General features: G+C 38.4%; 1 protein-coding gene across 2 annotated transcripts in view; it reads left to right on the top strand.

Annotated features, from left to right (window-relative positions):
- dusp10 (dual specificity phosphatase 10) overlaps positions 1–17,756 on the top strand; it is a 37,958-nt gene extending 20,202 nt beyond the window's left edge. For both annotated transcript variants that reach the window (XM_063055053.1, XM_063055054.1), the window contains exons 3-4: positions 12,979–13,347; positions 16,697–17,756. In XM_063055053.1, coding sequence (XP_062911123.1) covers positions 12,979–13,347; positions 16,697–16,962 — 635 coding nt within the window. In that variant the 3' untranslated portion in view covers positions 16,963–17,756. The remainder of the gene's footprint in view (positions 1–12,978; positions 13,348–16,696) is intronic.
- Positions 17,757–21,867: the final 4,111 nt, after the last annotated feature.

Genomic DNA, 21,867 nt, shown 5'->3' with positions numbered 1-21,867 from the left:
CAGGCATTGACCCTACTGTCTTTCATTTGTTTTATACTTGTTTCAGAAAAAAATAAATTGCCTTGTTGGAATGCCTTCTATAGATGTTTTTAAAGTACCCTGTGTCCGGAACAAATGAGTCTGGAAACACCTTCCATTGTACATCTGGCTTTCACTGAGGACTGTAACATAGATCCCACAACAAACCTGGAAACCGGATTTGTGTATTTAAACAGGTTCTATTTTTGTACGAGAATGAATGGTGCTCATTTAATGGAGAAATTAACATACGAGGTACTTACCCACCACTTGCCCATTTTTAGAAGAGGAATGAGTGGCTGGGGATTGAAAAAATTCCTTTATACAGTATGTTGGGCTATGGATTACCTACAAAGCCTGTGAACTCAATCACTTCCAATTGCGACTTGTCACAATGGAATAAATAGTGGATTATCTAGAATAATTTTTGTCTTCACAGTCCTCTCACTTGCATCTTCTCCATCAAAGTTGAGTTTATTGTCATATGCACAAGTACAAGAATACATTGTTGTAATATTAAATTTACTTGTAAAGGCATCACAGGCACATAGTGATTTCAAATCTAGCATTTTAGTGTGCAAGTAACTAACATACAGTATTTGATTTGCATCCTAAAATCAATATCTATTAACAATAATACTGAACAATGCATCGGAAGCTCCCCTCAGAATTGTAGTTTAATTGCATTTTAACTTCTTGCAGGCAAAAGTTATGACCAAGTTACCAACATTGTAGTTATAAGCCCATCAATGAAATTTGTCAAAGGGCTGTTCTGATTCAGAAATTCTGAAGAAATAATATAAAATGCTGGATCTACTGGTGTTTTTAGTGAACAAAGTTGTAGTATAAATGGATTATGTGTTTGAATAACAATCAAATGTTCTCTTTTAAAAGGCTTTCTTTGGGAGCTTTTTGTACATGGTTTACACATGTATTCAGGTGTCATAATATCAGTGCTACTGCCTGATACTTGACAAAGGATCCGAGTACAAATTAGGGTGAATGTGAGTGTGATTCTTGACCTGCTGGTGGCAAACTGGTGTATCTAGGCATGAAGCCGGAGTCGCTGTAAAATTTATGAAATATTCTATATCTTTTGAATGTAATGTTTTAAATTCAAGAATGGGAAAGCATCATCTGAAGGAATTCAACAGAATAAAATAACTTCTGATTCATACATATAAATGCTGCATATTATAGTGACCTTTTGCATTGCAATTCTGGAGGTGATTTTAAAATCCCAACTGTAACTTAATGAAAAGATCCTGACTTTGTTGAGGTCAGAAATCTAGCCTGATGCTCTAGTGTGCAATTGCTATTTTCTTGGGCTCTTTTGGATGGGGCATTATGCCACACCACATGATGAAAAGGCGGAATAAGAGCTGGAGGATTGCCTTTGATGCCCTGGGCAATATTTACCCCTCAAGTAAGAGATTATTGCTCACTTTTAGTGTTTGTGGAGATTTGCTATGCGCAAATTACATACCTTATTTACTATTACAGGAGTGACAATACTGGCTACTAGGCATTTAGCAAAGTTCTGAAAGAGATGGGAAACACATTATTTTGGGAAGGGAAAATAGATGTCACATGTATCGTGTTGATAGTACCTAAATAACCAAATGTGGAACAGAAAGAGAGCAATGATTCATATTCATGTTGAGGAGAGGAAGAGGATATCATTCAGGAGGATGATTCAGTATCTACAATGTATTTGATTTAGAATATACCTTCAGTCAATAAAAATTTGACCCAAACAATACTGGCGATATTGATGCACCAAATTTACTACTTATTTTAGGATATAATTTGGTTGAGTTTTCAATCCAGCCTCTTAAATCCTGAAGTGTATGAATATAAGTTGCTAGTTGTATGAGCCTGAATTAACAGCCTTTGTGCCACAGATTAAGGCAGCTTTAAATCGACAGGCTTCAGCTCAAAAGGACTTCATTTAAATTTCCCAGATCAAAGCACGTTTATCCACTTTATTTATGATTCTTGAAGAATTTAAAATATACGTCTTCAAAGAAAGTATTTCAAAGCCATCGAGCAGATTATTTTGGCAGGGTCATTTTTTTTTATCTTGGTATACGTACATTACTTGCACAGTTTCCAGATGGCTGTAGTTTTCGTACTTTCTATGTTTAACTTTAGTAATTGAATGAAACATTCTCTAAAAAATAATAATACAATACTTCAAATCTCATGCTCTTCATTTGCAGTAAGAACTTTTTCTCCTTTAAAGGGAACTAAGCATGGTCATTAAGTGCTGGCATTGCCAATGATGTCCATGTGTGTAAAGTGCTCCTGAGCTTGCCATGTTATGTCATTTATGTAAAAGTTTTAGAATCACTGGGATGAAGGTATGGGTTATCTTCAGTAGCTGGGAACTTGGGTAGTTAGATCAGAGAAAGATAATAGTTAACTCACAACTTGCACTCTGATGGAAGATGCAACCAAAGGTGAGGCTCATGTACTCAGTCTGAGTCACATCATGAAAGAATCCTTTAAACAAAAGTGGTTTCATTCCCACCTAGAAGGGAGGAGGAGGAGGAAGAAGAACCCAAAGAGAAGAAATGCATGTTGGTAACCCGGTGCTGAGTTGTGCCCAGTCCAAGGGATTGTAATAGACATATCAAGTAGTAGTTACTAGAGAAGAGGGAACAAACTCAATCTTCAAGGAAAAGATATGAACCTTGTGGTAATCAATTGCCATCTATATTCACTTCATTCAAGTTCTAACCTTAAAGAGAGGGCAAAATTTAGTCAAATGCATTAATCTTTAAATTAATATAATACAAGATTTTATTTATGTAAGCAGATTTCACATGATTTCAGATACCGTTCTCTGTAGGTTGTGCCACTGATTTATAAGGTCATCATCCAATGATGAATAGATTTGTTTTCTACTCATTGTCTCTTGCTTATTCCTCTTTAAGATCAAATGCATTTCAAGTAGTGCACCTTGCAAGTATTTTGGTATTTTGAAACAATTGGAGCAGCTAGCTCTCAGGAACATCCTTCAAGTGTGAAACAGCTTCAGAACAATACACACATGCATGCACTTCTAGGGCAGCTGATGCATAGAAAACATAGAAACATAGAAAATAGGTGCAGGAGTAGGCCATTCAGCCCTTCGAGCCTGCACCGCCATTCAGTATGATCATGGCTGATCATCCAACTCAGAACCCTATACCTGCCTTCTCTCCATACCCCCTGATCCCTTTAACCACAAGGGCCATATCTAACTCCCTCTTAAATATAGCCAATGAACTGGCCTCAACTGTTTCCTGTGGCAGAGAATTCCATAGATTCACCACTCTCTATGTGAAGAAGTTTTTCCTAATCTCGGTCCTAAATGGTTTCCCCTTTATCCTCAAACTGTGACCCCTCGTTTTGGACGTCCCCAACATCGGGAACAATCTTCCTGCATCTAGTCTGTCTAATCCCTTTAGAATTTTGTATGTTTCAATAAGATCCCCCCTCAATCTTCTAAATTCCAGCGGGTATAAGCCTAGTCAATCCAGTCTTTCATCATATGAAAGTCCTGCCATCCCAGGAATCAATCTGGTGAACCTTCTTTGTACTCCCTCTATGGCAAGAATGTCTTTCCTCAGATCAGGGGACCAAAACTGCACACAATACTCCAGGTGTGGTCTCACCAAGGCCTTGTACAACTGCAGTAGTACCTCCCTGCTCCTGTACTTGAATCCTCCTGCTATGAATGCCAGCATACCATTTGCCTTTTTCACCGCCTGCTGTACCTGCATGCCCACTTTCAATGACTGGTGTACAATGACACCCAGGTCTCGTTGCACCTCCCCTTTTCCTAATCAGCCACCATTCAGATAATAATCTGTTTTCCTGTTTTTGCCACCAAAGTGGATAACCTCACATTTATCCACATTAAATTGCATCTGCCATGAATTTGTCCACTCACCTAACCTATCCAAGTCACCCTGCATCCTCTTAGCATCCTCCTCACAGCTAACACTGCCGCCCAGCTTCGTGTCACCCGCAAACTTGGAGATGCAGCATTTAATTCCCTCATCTAAGTCATTAATATATATTGTAAACAACTGGGGTCCCAGCACTGAGCCTTGCGGTACCCCACTAGTCACTGCCTGCCATCCTGAAAAGGTCCTGTTTATTCCCACTCTTTGCTTCCTGTCTGCCAACCAATTCTCTATCCACATCAGTACCATACCCCCAATACTGTGTGTTTTAAGTTTGCACACTAATCTCCTGTGTGGGACCTTGTCAAAAGCCTTTTGAAAATCCAAATATACCACATCCACTGGTTCTCCCCTATCCACTCTACTAGTTACATCCTCAAAAAATTCTATGAGATTCGTCAGACATGATTTTCCTTTCACAAATCCATGCTGACTTTGTCCGATAATTTCATCGCTTTCCAAATGTGCTGTTATCACATCTTTGATAACTGACTCTAGCATTTTCCTACCACCGATGTTAGGCTAACCGGTCTATAATTCCCCAGTTTCTCTCTCCCTCCTTTTTTAAAAAGCGGGGTTACATTAGCCACCCTCCAATCCTCAGGAACTAGTCCAGAATCTAACGAGTTTTGAAAAATTATCACTAATGCATCCACTATTTCTTGGGCTACTTCCTTAAGCACCCTGGGATGCAGACCATCTGGCCCTGGGGATTTATCTGCCTTTAATCCCTTCAATTTACCTAACACCACTTCCCTACTGACATGTATTTCCCTCAGTTCCTCTATCTCACTAGACCCTCGGTCCCCTACTATTTCCGGAAGATTATTTATGTCCTCCTTAGGACATGCTGGAGAGGAGATTAGGACATTTAAATTCATCATTCAAATTAGCCTGATTCCACACTAAACTTAGTTTTAATTAAAAAATAAAATCAAATACTTAGCATTTGATAAATGTTTGTGCTGTGTATGCAGGGCCCTTAGCATTGCCAGTGTGAAAAGAATAATATTTTCAGGTCAAATACCTTTCTGGAACAGACATTGGGCTTCTACAATGGATGAATCAGGGCCTTATCTTTTCTAAATAAGATCCTTTGCCCCACCTGGGATTCATCAGTGTTTTACAAGGCACTCACAACGGGTGAGTGATCTAATGATCTGTTACTCAGTAACCCTGCCAATCCCTACAATAGACCCCATGGAACTTAATTGTGGAAAGATGCTGGTGAGGTACATGACCCTCAGGTGAGCTGACTTCAGGTAGAATGGCCAAATTATTCTAATAATTTAGATGAAGCTAGAAAACCTGTTTCAATTTTTTTGGCAGCATATACTCTAGTTTGGCCTACAAATGGATCTGAACTACTTTCTACCTATGTCCTGATGAAAGGTCTCAGCCCAAAAAGTTGACTGTTCATTTCCCTCCATAGATGCTGCCTGACATGCTGAGTTCCTCCTGCATTTTGTGTCTGTTGCTCAAGATTTCCAGTATCTGTTTGCTTTTAGTTAGTTGCACGGTGGGTTTTTTTTTGGGGGTTTTTTTTCTTTTCTTCTATTGATATATATATAAAATTTAGTATACTATTATGTTATCTTGGTTTTTTATGTTTAAATTACATTGTTTGTAGTATTCTTTTTTGGTATTGATACCTTCTGTAATTTTATTATATTTTAACATTGTATTAATGTTTATATGGCTTACCTTTTTGTATACTTATTCAATAAAAAGATTTAAAAAGAAAGATTTCCAGTATCTGAAGAATCTTGTCTACTTTCTACCCATCTCTATTTCTTAAAAACCTAAATATTATTGTTGGGGTCATAATGTCCTCGTATCCACTTTAAATGGACCACTGATTTTAACTAACCGGAGAAGGTGGTAATGTAATCGTAACAATGACTGAAGATTAGTAACTGAAAATGGAGTTGATTCTCTTCTGCTAGTTTAGCTGTGTGTTTAAAACAGGGGTTTGCAATTTTTTTTTTACATGCCATGGACCAGCAAGGGGTCTGTGGGTCTCAGGGTGGAAACCCTTGGTTCAAAGGAAGTTGAAGGTATAAAAGGACCAGAAAATTAAAGTGGCAGATGCTTGAGCTGCCAAACATAAATTAAGAAGGCCTAAGGGAAAATGGTTAACAATTTTTGGCAAAAAGCAGTGTTTTATAGATCATAGAATAGCACAGCACAGTACAGGCCCTTCGGCCCACATTGTTGTGCCGACCCTCAAACCCTGCCTCCCATATAACCTTAAATTCCTCCATGTACCTGTCTAGTAGTCTCTTAAATTTCACTAGTGTATCTGCCTCCACCACTGACTCAGGCAGTGTATTCCATGCACCAACCACTCTTTGAGTAAAAAACCTTCCTCTAATATCCCCCTTGAACTTCCCACCCCTTACCTTAAAGCCATGTCCCCTTGTATTGAGCAATTGTGCCCTGGGGAAGAAGCGCTGGCTATCCACTCTATCTATTCCTCTTAATATCTTGTACACCTCTATCACGTCTCCTCTCATCCTCCTTCTCTCCAAAGAGTAAAGCCCTAGCTCCCTTAATCTCTGATTTTCCGGTAGATATCAGTGTTTCCCACAGGTAGTGTTGTGCAGTGTTATGATGTAATACCTTTTCAGAATCTTTGGTTGATTTACAGTCAATTAGACACAACTTTTTCAGTTTTAGTTACTATTGTCATAGGAGAATGCTTTTTTAAAAAATCATTTCTCTTTCTGTAAATCATAATTGGTATTTAAGTGGCAATGAAATTGCAGATGCTGGAAATATGAAATAAAATCAGGAGGTGTTAGAATCACCCAGCAGGTCAGGTAATGTCTCTGGAAAGAGAAGCAGAGTTAATGTTTCAGATTGCTGAATTTTAATTGAAAGAAGGAAAGTGAGGGTGAGGAGGAATGGAATATCTCTAGGGTGAGACCAAATGAGGTAATGTGACAGAATGTTTTAATATTGCCAGAATTTTCTGTTTGTAAGTGTTGATTAAGTGATACATCATGGTAAGTTAAACCAGTCTTAATACACCTGCTATCCTTCAAAGTAGCATATGTGACATTTCTTCAGCCTTGTATTGAACTACCAAGCTAATTTTTCAGCTTGTGTGTCTGATGTGAGATTTGAACCTATAATTTCCTAACTACACTCCTCATTGAAGGAGGGAACAGAAATTTGGAGATCATGCTAGATCAACTGAGTTGGGTGTAATTGTGGAAGGTGGATTTTAATTCACATGACTAAGGATATCCAGTTTGGATTTAGTACTTTTGAAACCACAGATGATTTTAACAAAAAAAGGGAAAAATTGGAGTATTTCTGAAACTAATTCTGAGTAGGTTAAAGCAATTACATGAAGGTCAGTAAGTGGAGTTAAAAGTATCAATAAACATTTTAAAATACTGTATTTGGAGACGCTCACATGTGAGGAACGTCTATATGCAAATACAGATTCAGTGAGTAGGTTGATGGGAAGATTCTGTGGAAAGTAAGTTCACTATCTCTAAAGAATAATAGTTCTAAAGAGTGGCATGAAACCATGAGGCTGTTACCACTCGAGCAGAAGAAGCTAAGAGGAAATTTGAGATTTTTTGTTTGTAAAGTAGAAGAGCTTGATAGAGTGAAGAAAGACCTTTTTCTCTGATCTGGAATAAATGATAAAGGGCCATATTTGGTGAAAATGGAAAGAAGGAAGTTTATGAGCAAAAAAAACCCATAAAAAGGCACTGAAGTGTAACAATGGAACTAAGGCAAAGGAGAAAATATTAAAAAGCTCAAAAACCTGTTAATGCTATTGAAAAAGGTTATAATGTGACAATTAAACAAGGCTAGAAACATGAAGATAATGGAAGGAACAGAGAACTGGAGGAATTGACAGCACTGAAGAGGTAGAAAAAAAGAAAAGGGATTTTAAGAAGATGATGAGAATTTCAAATGTGAGGCAATGAGAGCAGAAGCCAGCATCTTGAATGAGAATGCCAGATTGTGTCTGAAAACGAATATAGCAACAAGGTTTTGAATCACTTGAATTAAAGTATTGAGAGATTTTGGCAGAGCTCAGTTATAATGGCATTGGACTTCCCACACTTTAGCTGCAGGAAATTGTGGCATGTCAAAGAATGGAGTAACAGTGGTGGGATGGAGGTAATAGCAGGCACTGCGAATGTAGCACTGGATGCCAGTTAACATGCTTGTACAAAATAACTTCATGTCATTTCATAAAGTTGCCGGGGGTCACAGATCAATGAAAAACTGATGGCAAACCAATAGATGGTGAAGTGGGAGCTGGAGAAGATGTTCCAAAGCTTTTCAAAACTCTGAGTCATCGTTTGCTATTCCAGATCGGCCTTCACTAATCCAACTACCTGTAATCTGGTTCCTTCGATAATCTGGCACTGATTATGCTTAATGTGATCCTTCTGTAATTCAGCATTTTCACTAATCCGGCACTCCTCAGGTCCCAGTGGTGCCGGATTAGTGAAGGTTAGCTATTGCTTAATGTGATCCTTCTGTAATTCGGCATTTTCACTAATCCAGCACTCCTCAGGTCCCAGTGGTGCTGGATTAGTGAAGGTCGACCTGTAGTTTCAGTTCAGTATAATGTGGTTATGGTGCAGAAACAATGGAATTGCCATTATTCCATAAGTGTACGATCAGAATGTATGAAAGTTGAGAGCTTTGTTTCCTTGTATATTGTTAGACTGTAACACCTTGTACAAGTTGGAATACTTTCATTTTTTTTAGATTATGAAGACGCGCAGTCCTCTTTTATTGTCATTTAGTAATGCATGCATTAAGAAATGATACAATATTTCGGCTGGTGTGATATCACAAAACACAGAACAGACCAAGACTGAAAAAACTAACAAAACCACATAATTATAACATATAGTTACAAAAGTGCAACAATACCATAACTTGATGAAGAAGTCCATGAGCACAGCAAAAAGTTCAAAGTCTCTCAAAAGTACCACATCTCACGCAGACGGGAGAAAGAAGAAAACTCTCCCTGCCATGCCCGACCACAGTCTGACACTGAGTCGTCCGAAAACATCGAGCCTCCGGTCAGCTCTCCGACACTGAATACCGAGCACCATCTCTATCCGAACGATTCGACCTCAATCTCGGTTGCCAACAGCAGGCAAAGCCAGAAATTTTGAGGCCTTCCCTCAGGAAGATTCTCGATCGCGCAGTAACAACAGCAGCAAACTTGCGTTTCAGAAATTTCTCCAGCTGCTCCTCTGTGCTTTCATGTCTGTCTCCATCAAATCAGAATTTTCCATGGCCCCTATTTAACGGATACGATATCATTTTCACTGGAGGGCTGCGCGCACGCGGCGTGCTGCTCTCTCTTCCTCCCACCGATTTTTTTTTATATATATAATTGTATTACCATCAATCCACCATTATCCATTGAATATCCACATAACCCTACTTTCAAATTGAAATGTTTGAAAATGAAAGCAGTTTACATGTTGATTGATTAAAATAAATTATATTTCACTCTTGGTTTGTAACTTTAAGCCAAGGATGTTGCATTTTGTTCAGAAGAGGATCAAAGAGCCGCAAATACCTTACTTTAAAGGAATTAATTTGTCTGGCTTATTTACATTGAGCGTCATGAGAAGAGGCAGTATGAAGTTTAGGATTTACTAGCAGAGCAAAGTTCAAAGTAAATTTATTATACAAGCTGGAAGCCTGTTAGAAAATTCATACAACTTACCGAGACTGAATTACGGATTTTCACCACAAGAGTTATCTCAAGGTCGCTAGTTCGAGCCTCAGCGGTGGCAGTGAGTTTGTGCCCTTGAGCAACGCACTTAATCACACATTGCTCTAGTCTGTGCGAGGAGTGGCGCCCCACACAGACTTCCAATCTGCACCTTGTAAGGCATGAAAATGCCCGACGCAGGCCTCTCATGGTCTAAGTCGGCATTCTCCCCCCCCCAACCACAAGAGTAATAATGTTAAAAAATTAAGCTACAGGAAATGTTGCATAATTGCTCGTAGTTTTAATATTGATAATATCGAGAAACCCAAATCTGTAGAACCGGCCTTCCGTTTTGATTTTCTGCAAAGCAATTCCTGTGGTGTAAGCAATACCCATTGTTTATAACACAATCATCATCATCATGTGCTGTGTCTTGGCAAATTTTTCTACAGAAATTTTATCTTCTCCTGGGTAGTGTCAGGTGCTAAACAGGTGCTACGCTTTGTCCAGGGGTGACCTGGAGGCTAATGGAGGAAAGGAGTGCCTTACACCTCCTTCGGTAGAGGCAGATCTCCACCCTGCCACCCTATAACACACTGGGACATGTATTTGCATGCTGTTTTCCCAATCTGGAGAATTCTTTCAGCTGAGGCCTTTTTCCAAGAGATATTCCTATACCGATTTGAGGGATTTGACTGTTGCAAGATTGATATAGTATTTGGCTCAATTTGCAGTAAATGCATCCTGGGTAGATTTTATTCAGTTTAGATTGAAGAATTTTATTCCTGCTGTTGTTTAACATGCATAATCTTCAGTTATGGGTCCAATTCTGTGTAATCAATGTTGAACTAGCTTGAATTCAGGTCTTAACCATAATTGAGTAGTTATGAACTTTCAGATGTATTGGAACTGAGATCCTATTAGAATGTACAATTACTCTTGACTATCTAATGTCTGAGAAATGAACCCTACCTATATGAATGATAATAGCACAACAGGAAAATTAACTTGTTGAATCTTCCAAATGGTGCAGTCAGCCAATTTTAACAATTTCCACAGAAAACCAAGCAGGGTACAGTACTGGCTAGTTTTCAGAGATTTGGCTCACAATCTAAGTATAGGACATTTACAGGTGATACCAAAGAGAAGTTTAATGGGGTTAGCAGCAGCAAATCAAACCCAAATATGGTTGGGGATTGTTTTTTCTTGTTGATCAGTCTCCCTTTAAGAGCTGGTGGTTATGCTGTTTAATAGTGACAAAATTGGACAGAGCAGGCTGCCTGTCCAATTATAGACTTCACAAATGGGAAAACGACTATTACGTACATCATTGGACCATGCTTCGCACTTCAAAGAGACAACCCTACTGAAACAGGAAGGCTGCAGCTACCCATCTAAAAACCCTTCTTGAGAAGGTATTGGCCAGACTGCAACGGCAAACAGTGAGAGAGAGGGGATTGGGCTAAGTGGCTGGAGGCAAGGGTTTTAAGTTTCCTAGTACCAGTTTCAAGGTGGTACTGCTTCACTTTCACTGGAGTTACCATCCCCTCCAATTATTTTTGGCCTAATTGAAGCAGCGCAGCCTACAGGGATTAATTGTAGAACAGTAGAACTAAAACAAAAGTAAATGACTAGCTCAATTTATTTGAAAAGGGAAGCCCATTTGAAAACATTGGTGAAATAATCGATGAATCATAGTAAACATCTGTTTGTAGTTGAATAAATGTTTGTGCAGCAAAGATTAAGCATCAACGCCCTGCTGGGAGAGAGCAAGACAATATAATTAATCCTGAATTGCCTTGACAATGGGAAAACAATATATGGAAAGGTCTCCCTCAATACTCTATGATCCAGACATGTCATTGTAATAGAAGTACCAGTCAGCTTGTGTGACATTGGCCGTATGGGTTTAAAAAAAACAATTATGCCTGACATACCTTCCTTGGGAGTAATGTGAATTGCTAGTCCAGGACTTGTTGGGAAAGGCAGCAGCATACTGTCAGTAATTAAACAACAGTACAGTGCCACAGCAGATAGCTCCAGGAGCCAGAGTTTGATGCTGACCTTTGGTCCTGTCTGTGTGGATTTTCATGTGCTCTGTGTGACCATGTGGATTTCCCTTGGGTGTTTAGTTTTAATCCAACATCCTAACAGGCTAAAATGCCTGTTGTGAATAATCCTATAGTGTGATGGATGGCAGGAAAGTCTGAGAGGAATTGATGCACCCATGAGAGAACACTGGTTAAAGAGAAACGTTCTGGACCATGTGATTGATGGGAATGCTCTGTGAGCTGCCATACCAATTAGCCTCCTATCGGATGAGAAATATAAAAAAAATGATACCCTGAAAATGTCAGTAAGTTGGGTCACTTGTTGAATGAGAGCTCCTGAAATTACTAACCGAGCTGCACTGGTGATTTGCCATTTGTGGCCTGCTGCTGCCTCCACCATGGACTGTATCAACTGGGCTGGCACAGTGGTGAAGCGAGGAGAGATGCTGCAGCAGCCCAGGCTCAATCTTGCTGGCTGTGTGGAGTTTGCACATTCTCCCTGCAATGACATGCCTTTCCTTCAGATGCTCTGATTTCAGCTGACATCCTTACTTGCCTGCCTAAGTTATCAGTGGTGTGTCAGTGAGTGCTCGAATCTGGGGGAGTAAACATCCGTGAGTGGAGAGTGAAAATGGATTTGGAGTAAATGGGTGTCTGGTGATTAGCCCAGACTCTATGCACTGAAGCACCCACTAAAATGCTGTACAATGCTAAGACTCTAATGGGAGACCATGACTGAATTCCCCAGCACCATCACAGGCCCATCAGCCACAGAGATTAGACCTAGTACAGGATCATAAGCCCATTTATTTGAAGATTTTTGTGAAAGTACATTTATTGACTTGAACAAGAAATTATATATATTTGGAATGTTTTAATTATTGTTTTCAATGGTCTGATTTTTTTTTAAATATTTTGAATGCTTCAGAATTCAGGGACAATCAGAAGTATTTATTAAACTTTGACACACATGGGGACATGGATTTATCTTGTATTAGTTTTATCAACACATTTGTGAGCAGGGCTTGTTCAGGACCTCTCCATTTCATTGCAAGACTGGTACCATGCTTGTCATTGCCGATCAGATACTAAATACTTTATCCAACCAGTTCAGCCTTTCAGTTCAAACTAAGTAAGAGGTTGACCTTTGTGGCAGTTGCAGTTTAGAGAGGAAATTTCAGTAAGTACTACAGGCTTTCTACTTGTGGTTAACTGTGTTCTATTTTTTTTATTCTTCCAGGTGGACACAGCAGTTTCAAACAGCACCATGAGAACCTCTGTGATCACTCCCTGCAGCTTCAGGAGTGCCCAGATGCAGGGGGAGCATCAGCAGTTCCAACACAGCTACCTCAGTCCATCCCCACCACCCCTGACATTGAAAATGCCGAGTTGACCCCCATCCTACCCTTCCTGTTCCTAGGGAATGAGCAGGATGCTCAGGATATAGAGAAAATGCAGCGGATGAATATCGGCTACATCATTAATGTAACTACCCACCTGCCTCTTTACCATTATGAGAAAGGTATCTTCCATTATAAACGGCTACCTGCCACTGACAGCAACAAGCAGAATCTCAGGCAATACTTCGAAGAGGCCTTTGAATTTATTGGTAATTACTTCTTAAGCCTATTTTTAAATGTATATTGTCTGTATATGTTGGCAAAAAAACATTTTGTCATAAAACTGCATAATTCAATTAAGACAATGGTTTAGAAGACTGAGTAAACAAGTGGCAAAATAATAACCGATTTAAATTTTGAAAAATAGTTTTGATTTTGCAAGAAAAATCAATACAGCCTTCTTCAAATCAGTTCAACTTCTCTTTGCAAAGAGTTACAGATTTTTAAAAAAAAATCAGAATATGCTTTTCAATTGTCGGGTCACCTTACTTAATTTTAAGAAGATGCCTTCCAATCTTCCACTCTCCATGGTTGACAAATGAAATCTGTCACCTCATCATTCTTTGTATTTAACCTACATTGCTAAACTCAATGGGGATTTAAATCATTTCGCTCCATGGAATAAGCATTTCCTGAACTTCCTGTTACTCTAAGTCTCCCTAGATAATATCATCCATCACCAGAAATAATTTTAAAAATGCTGAAAATAGGTGGCATATGTTTAGAGAGAAACAGGTGTTAATGTTTCAGGTCAATGACTTGCCATCAGATTAAATGCTGCCTGACTTGCTGAGTATTTCCAGTGCTTTATGATCCTATTTAGCTTATTCATCACTAGAAATTCAACTCTCTGTTAAAAGATTTGGATAATTTTTGGATATAAACTTTCATTACCACTTTGCATTAGTAATGACATTCGGGGCCATTAATTGCAAAAAAACGAAATATTTCCCACAGAAGTTATAAATTTTACAGTAAGACTGGTGGTTCACATTCCATTTTCTACTCCAGACAATTCATAAGTGTCTTGGCCTTCCGTGAAGGATTTCAGTACAAAAAACATTTGCAATTGGGCATGATTTCCTATTTTGATATATTAACAATTTTAATGTCTCTCAGCCCTCATGATAGATAATGAAACTTTTTATGAGTTATGTATTTTGGTGAGAGCCTGAAAAGTCTAGTTGGTGAAATCACAGCAGTATCAGTTGAAGTAATAACTAATATTCAGTGAGATTCAGCAAATATGACCCATAAAGCTTAATTCTGTATCCAAAATGCCACCTTCTTTGTGAATGGAATTTTTCATCTATCTCTGCAAATTGACAGAAACCAATTAACCCTTTCTTCAAGATTAACTTGGATAATCCCTCAAGAACAATCATGAAATTTTTCCATTTGAACCAGTAATATTCAAAGATATTTAAGATAAAAGATTGTAGGTTAGTGTGATTGGTTTGCAGTTTGTTTCAATAATGATGTTGATTTAATATTAACCTTTATTGGTCTCTTTTTGTTTAACTTTATTTTCTGATTCTAGTGACATGAAAAAAACTGCTTTCAAAGTCGTAAAGCAAATGGGAAATCTGTGGAAAGCCTTATAATTTCATTTACTTTAATTGAAGGCATTAACAGTATAAATCCTAAAGCTGTGGGTAGCTATAAGTAGCTACAAGCTGCTCAGAAATGCTAACAGTATCTCAGATAAATGTAAAATAATTGTGAGCTCATTTGAAGACGGTGCAGGTTCCCAGCATGTTAATGACAAGCAACTTTGACTGTTCTCCTTGTATAGGCCTGCTTTAAGTATCATGAAGCCCTGATCCAGAAGATTACAGCTTTAAACTATTTTGTTGCTTTTTTGAATTGAATTTTTATCAGCTGACATCTGTGGTCATTACTACAGCAACTGGAAAGGACCAATAATGTTTACGATGTTCCAGAGATCTGGTTGTTCAGTTATTTTCCCAATCTAGCAAAACACCAATATCTTCAATTATTTAGTGCTTTGATTCCTTTAGCCAAAACCAGTGCTTTACAGTGGAAATTTGAAAGCCGAAGATCCAGTTGCATTTTTGATGAAAGTAGACTGTCCCTTAGATATGTAGTGATACATTCATTCAGCAAAAAGGAAACACAGTCAATTTAAATGAGAAGTCAACCTATGCAACATAACTAACCCAACCAGCTGAATCCCTGTACTCTACTACTCTAAATTTTATCTTCACCCTCTTAAGCATTTATGTTATGTGCGGGAAAATTGGAACAGACCAACTTTCAGGAAAATGTATGTGTCAAAGGAAACAATAGTTTGGAATAACAGAGTGCAAGTTTACTGGATCACCAGAAAATACAGGGCAGCACTGAATGTTTATGCACACAGATGTAGGCAATTTCTTGTCTGTACTATTTTGAAATTGCTCCATACACGTCTCTGTTAAAAACAAATAAATAAAATTGGGACTTCTGGCAATTTTAGGTTCATAGTCTTGGATGAATTAGTGGATTTTTGGCAGTGCTGAGCTTCAGTTGGATTGTAAAAATGCATTTAGATAGCAATTAAAAAGTACATTATTTTGAATCTTAAATACCCTGTATGTTGACACAGCTTTCTGATCTGGTCAACTTCAGATTTTGTAGGGGCTAACCAAATTCAATCATCCCATGCTCTAAAGCATGCCATATGACAATGTAGTTACAAAATCTAGAAGAATGTATAATTTGAAGCATTGGAGTCAAAATTTTGATTCGGTGAAATTCTAAAAGAAAAAAGCTGCTTTCTTATTAAATAACTTGGGAGGCAAGCCATATTATTTTTACTAAACCTACAGATTATTGAATTCAAATAAAAGCTCTCAGTTCTATTCTTTAAAAGTGGAAGTTTATTTGAATGTTTTTGTTAATTTTGTTCCATCTTTGTACATGTTCAAAAAGTTGATTCTTCCAAATTTCTCCTTAATGTATTTTAACTCCCAGGTGTTTTGACAAATTTCTGTGTTATAGTAGGACAATCAGAACTATAGGCAGTACTACAAATGTGGCCTTACCAGAGTCATGTACAGTTGTAACATGGCACCCCAACACTGTACTCAATATTCTGACCAATGAAGCCAAGTGTGCCAAACACCCTTCTTCACCACTCTGTCTACCCATATCAGCACTTCAAAGGAACTGGGTACCTGCACATCTAGGTCTCTGTTCTACAACATTCTTTAGAGTCCGACTATTTACTGTATAGGTTCTGCCCTTGTTTATCTTACCAAAATGTAACACCTTGCATTTGTCTGAATTAAACTCTGTCTATCATTCCTCAGCCCACTTTCCTAGTTGATGGAGAGCTGATTGTATTCTCAGATAATTTTCTTTACTGACCCCTGTACTAACTATTTTACTGTTTTCAATTAACTGTCCTATCCATTTGTCTTCCGATGCCGAAACTGAATTCTGATTACTTTCAGACTCATTGGGAAATGATGAAAGAGTAATTGCATTCTCTTGATTGTAGAGTAATTGAAGGTTAATGTTAAGTGTAATCTGTTTTGTTTCTTTTGCTTTCAGAGGAAGCACACCAGTGCAGCAAGGGGCTACTCATTCACTGTCAAGCTGGTGTCTCACGTTCTGCTACTATTGTTATAGCCTATCTGATGAAGCACACACGGATGACCATGACCGATGCCTACAAATTTGTTAAAGGAAAAAGACCAATTATTTCCCCAAACCTCAATTTCATGGGACAGTTGCTAGAGTTTGAAGAAGACTTAAACAATGGAGTCACTCCACGAATTCTGACACCAAAGCTGATTGGGGTGGAGACAGTTGTTTAATCTGGCTTGGCCAACTTTTAGAGGTTTTTTTTTGTTGATGGGAGATGTTTATCTCCCCTTGATGCTTTGAGGCATCCAGTGTGCTGGAACTGAGAACCTAAAAAAAAAGACTGCACCATCATTGATGGAGGAATTATGGTGTTGGTGGTCTGTGCAGGTTCATAGACAGCAACAAAGAACTGGAAATGAAGTGTAGAAAATGATGATGAGGCTATGGTCTGGAGATTTCCTTAGGAATATCCTTTGGATTCATCTAAAGGATGCCAAAGCAGATTGGTCAGTGCTCACTGTGATGGAAACCAACACAGCACATAGCTGTGGTTAATCTCCACCAAGCTCATGAAGGAGGACATATACCTGTAAAGAGAATCTTGTTTATTTTGTGTGTTCAGGGCCTGATAATGCCGGTTATATTTTTCTATAAGGGATAAAAACAATTACGGGAATTAAATTAAAATTGTCTTCTCTATTACATGCCATTTGAGGCTCATTGTGCAATAATTGATATGGGTGTGAAAAACCAAATGGATTGAGATGGGTGCATTTTCCTTATGTAAATATGCAGTAATAAAACAGTATCATGCACTTAGTCAGAGCTGGGAAGAAATCAATAAAAAGCAATTTTACTTTTGATTTAAATTCTGGTCACAGTGCCATATGTACTGGTGCAATTTCTTAGAAATATATTGGATCAGAAGGTTAAGGAAAACATTATTTAATATTTTTCACACAATCGTAGTGTGTTACTGTTGTCAGTGTATAATTTTCTTTTATATAAAAAAAAGTTGTGAATAACCATACCATGTGTCACGTTTTCATATTATGCAAAACTTCTTCACAGGAGTAATAGGGTCACAGATAATTGTGCTGTTTCTTATAAAATAAGGGAGAGAACATGTTGCAAAACACAGCAGCGCTGAACCGGTTTTCCAGTGGGAAAGGTGAATTGGATTGCTGTGAGGTTTGTGTCTATCTCATTTCATCCATTGAATAACCTATTGTGCTCAGTCTTGCTTGAGCATGGTGCCAGAAGAGGAGGGAGGCAAAAGGGTTGAGTATTTCGGTCACTGGGAGAATGGAATCTCTCAGGTTTTGGAATGGGAAATGGGCTTTGCTGGATGATTAGGAGGTGTCAAGGCCCTGTTGATGCTAGGGAAGCAGAAAACAATGATGAGGGTTGCTAGGAAGGTGGGAGCAAGAAGCCAGTTTAAAGTTAAAAGGAGATAGAAAAGGGTGCATCCATGTGGCTGGCAGATCCCCTGTAATTTATGCTGAAACAAACCTTGTGTTTTGTAAAAATTGTGAGCATGATTAGGCAGTGCTGCGCAAGAGCTAAGCTTGCACAAATTTGACGGAAGTGGTTATTAAACTATGTGTTGTACACCATTTGATAGTGTGCTTACGCATACATTGTATCATGTACAGTATAAATATGTCATGCACACAGAGATTCAAGAACCCAGAAGACACTGCAGAAGGAACAAACAATTTCATTGTGATCAGGTTGTCATTAAATTATTTCACATGTCAAATGTAAATATAAATTGACAGCACGCATTTAATATACCGTGTGTCACATGATATTAATGGGAGGCAATCCTCTCACGTTACAAGATTCAAAATTCCATTCTTGTTTGTTCCAAATATCCTCAACATGATCTGTTTCCCTCAATGCATCTTTTAGCCCTATTCATTCTCTTTCAAGTTGTTAACTCACTTTTGTTTAAATATGTTTAAAAACAAAGTCATTCTTCTGTTACTTCTGCAAGGAGAAGAAAATTATTGTAATATTTAGTTCTTTTCCAGATGTTGAATGAATTTCTAGCATTTTGACAGCCTGTCACAACATTTTGAAGCAAAATTATCTGCTTTGGAGCCTGATTTTATCAGTCATTTAATTATTTCGGTACTTTCTAAAGAGTATTCCCTCTGTGAGCTACAGGGTTGGAGAATATGAAGGCACATGATGCATTATTTACTTCCCTGACCTTTTCTCAAAACAGTTCTTTACCCAGCGTGCTTAGATTGTAGAACTTGCATCCTCAGGGAGTAGTTGGTGTGAATAGTTGAGATGCATTAAACTAGGAGCTAGGTTGCATGTGGGTGGGAATATAAATGAGACTGGAGAAGGCTGGATGAAGCACAAGCATCAATATGGTCACAGTGAGCTGCCTGCTGATTTTCTGTGCTGAAAATACTTTCTCATCTAAAACTTGACCTGATAAGTTTTTCTGACCCTTTAACCCTCTGTTCACTTTATCAGCCAGCAATTATCCTATTAAAACCACTAAAAGTTTTGTAGACTTTCATTAGTTTCCCACTTAAACTTTTCATCTCTGATGTAAAAGATGCCTCTATTTTTCCTTCATGGTTCAAAGTGTTTTGACTGATACCCAATTCAGGATATAATGTGTACCTATGTTATTACTTTCGGCCCTGTACTTAACAAGGTTGTGATAAATGTCTTTCTAATGTGATTTTGATCTGTCTTTATTTTAGTGTTAGTAATCTTTCTCATGGGAAGGTGCTGTGAATTTGTTTAATGAGCTTGTGCTGAGTTTCTTTTATGTAACTGCGATCAATTGTACTTTAATTAGCCTTTGATCTGTTTCACTCATTGTTTAATGAGGACATCAGCATGTTATTGGTGGTAAAAGTCGATTTGAGGGAAGTGCAAAATGGCTGCTGGTGATTCAATCAGTGGATTTACATCTCGAGGGAGCAGAAGGCTGGATGGTCAGGAATTGAGCCGCTATTCCCACAGGATCTCCAAAAATCACAGCATTTAATTAATTAGGCCAGGTGAGGTTGTGGTTAGCAGAATCTCTCAGGATTCTGGTAACAGAGTATTCTGTGGTGCCAATACCACTGATTGTCATGGGGAGCAACACGCAAAAATGCTGCAGGAACTCAGCGAGTCAGGTAGCATCTATGGAGAAAATAAACAGTGGCTAAGACCCTTCATCCTGTCCTGATGAATATCCGGTCCAAAGCTTATTCCATAGATGCCGACTGATTTGTGGAGTTCCTCCAGCATTTTATGTTCTGCCCAGGATTTTCAGCATCAGCAGAATGTTTTGTGTTTATGATTGTCACAGGGACATGATCAAGCTCTCTTGCTGGAGACAATCACTGACCAGTTCTCACCCAGCTCAAATGTTACTCAGCATGATTCTGTTCAGGCCTTAATGCATACGAAGCATAGACTGCCTCAGTGCATGAAAAACTGTGACTGGAACTGCACATTGGAATCTCCAGCAAATTAACATGACATCTGAAATTATGATATTAGGAAGCAGGTAGCCTTGAACACTGCTCTAAGGAACACCTGTTGGATGCTGCGGAGTTGAAGCTATTCAACACTATTTGCCACAGCCATTCCATCATGCATCAGAAATGACTGGGATAAGCACTACAACGCCAATAATTTATCTGTAATTTAAATCTGCTATTCTTCTTATTTTCATCTGCTCAGCAGCTATGCTAATTTTAAAATATTCATTGTATGACATGATTTGACATATCCAAGAGGTATAGCACTTTGAAGGACTTTATTCTTGTTTTGCTGCGTTCCAAGTCAAACCTGTTGTCTTCTACACTTAATTCAATTATTTTTAATGTCAAAAAATACATATAAAATGTGCAGTCCAGTGCCCCCCCCATGTTACAGGGGGTAGTAAGCCAGGAAAACTACCTATAATGCAATTTTCTCTACCACAAACCCTTCATTCCCTATTGAATCCCATGTTATTAGTAGGCCTGTGTCCTACAGAAAATTTTTCTTTCAACAGTAAAACCCCGAAAGTGCACTGCGTATAAACAAGGAAATTAGGCAGAAGACTCGTAGATTCAATCAATAGAAAAATAGGCCACTAAGCCCAATTCAACCATGCCAACAAACAAGCCCATCTAAGTAAGTGTCATTTGTCCATATTTGACTCTAAAGAGAGGGTTGTTATGTTGAATTAACTAGAAATGGATGTTACATTGTTTGATGAAGAATTGTATGAGCATCAATAGAACAGATTGCTTTGTCAGTATCTAGAACCAGCTGTCCAAGATGGTTGCCTTCGTAAACTTGTTCAGTTTTCTGTGCACACTTTGTGTTTTTTTTACACACAAATTATCAAAGATTGAATTTTTACTCGGTATCTCAAATTGTTTGGTAGTGATTTATAAACAGTGAACTTCTGTTACCCAAAATGCCTTTATTCACTGCATAATGATGAACCTGCTACAGGAAGTCTTGCATTTAACAGCTGTTCATTGGCATCTTTTATCACATTCAGCATCATTTTAAATTTTCTTTCATGAATAGACTTCTTGTCACGTTTAGCTACAGACGGCAGGAAGAATGGCTCGGTACATGGACAGGAAAGCTCACACGGAAGGGGGACAGGCTGGAAATTAAAATAAAGGTCATAAAGAAAAAAGAGATGGTCAACAGAGATGCAAAAAGAAGAGGGGGCAATGAGAACATCTCCATGACAAACCCAGAATGGGGCTTGGTGGAGAAGTGCTATAAGAGGCATGGACAAACAGAAGTTGGATTTAGCTGAACAAGAGCAGAGCCTGGAGCACAAGAAGGAGAGGAATGAGGGAGAGTGCAAGGTGTGAATACTGCCAATGAGCTGCCTGAGCAGGGAAGCTGGTACAAATTCTGACAAGGTAGGAAGGTTTTAAATCAGGGTAAGATATTCTTTGAGTTAAGATACACTCAGATTTCTACTATAGCTGTTTTTGAGCTAACTGCTGAAAATGTATGGGAGTTCCAATTAGCATTCAGGCTCTTGTACGTATCATGGCACAACAGAATATTATCCTGTATATGCTCTATGCTGTACTATTATATATATCAAAGTTCAAAGTAAACTTATTATCAAAGTACATGTTGTCACTATATTC

This window comes from Mobula hypostoma, chromosome 8 (assembly GCF_963921235.1).
Source record: "Mobula hypostoma chromosome 8, sMobHyp1.1, whole genome shotgun sequence".
Classification (NCBI taxonomy): Eukaryota; Metazoa; Chordata; class Chondrichthyes; order Myliobatiformes; family Myliobatidae; genus Mobula; species Mobula hypostoma.
This window is presented reverse-complemented; position numbering and strand designations above follow the sequence as displayed.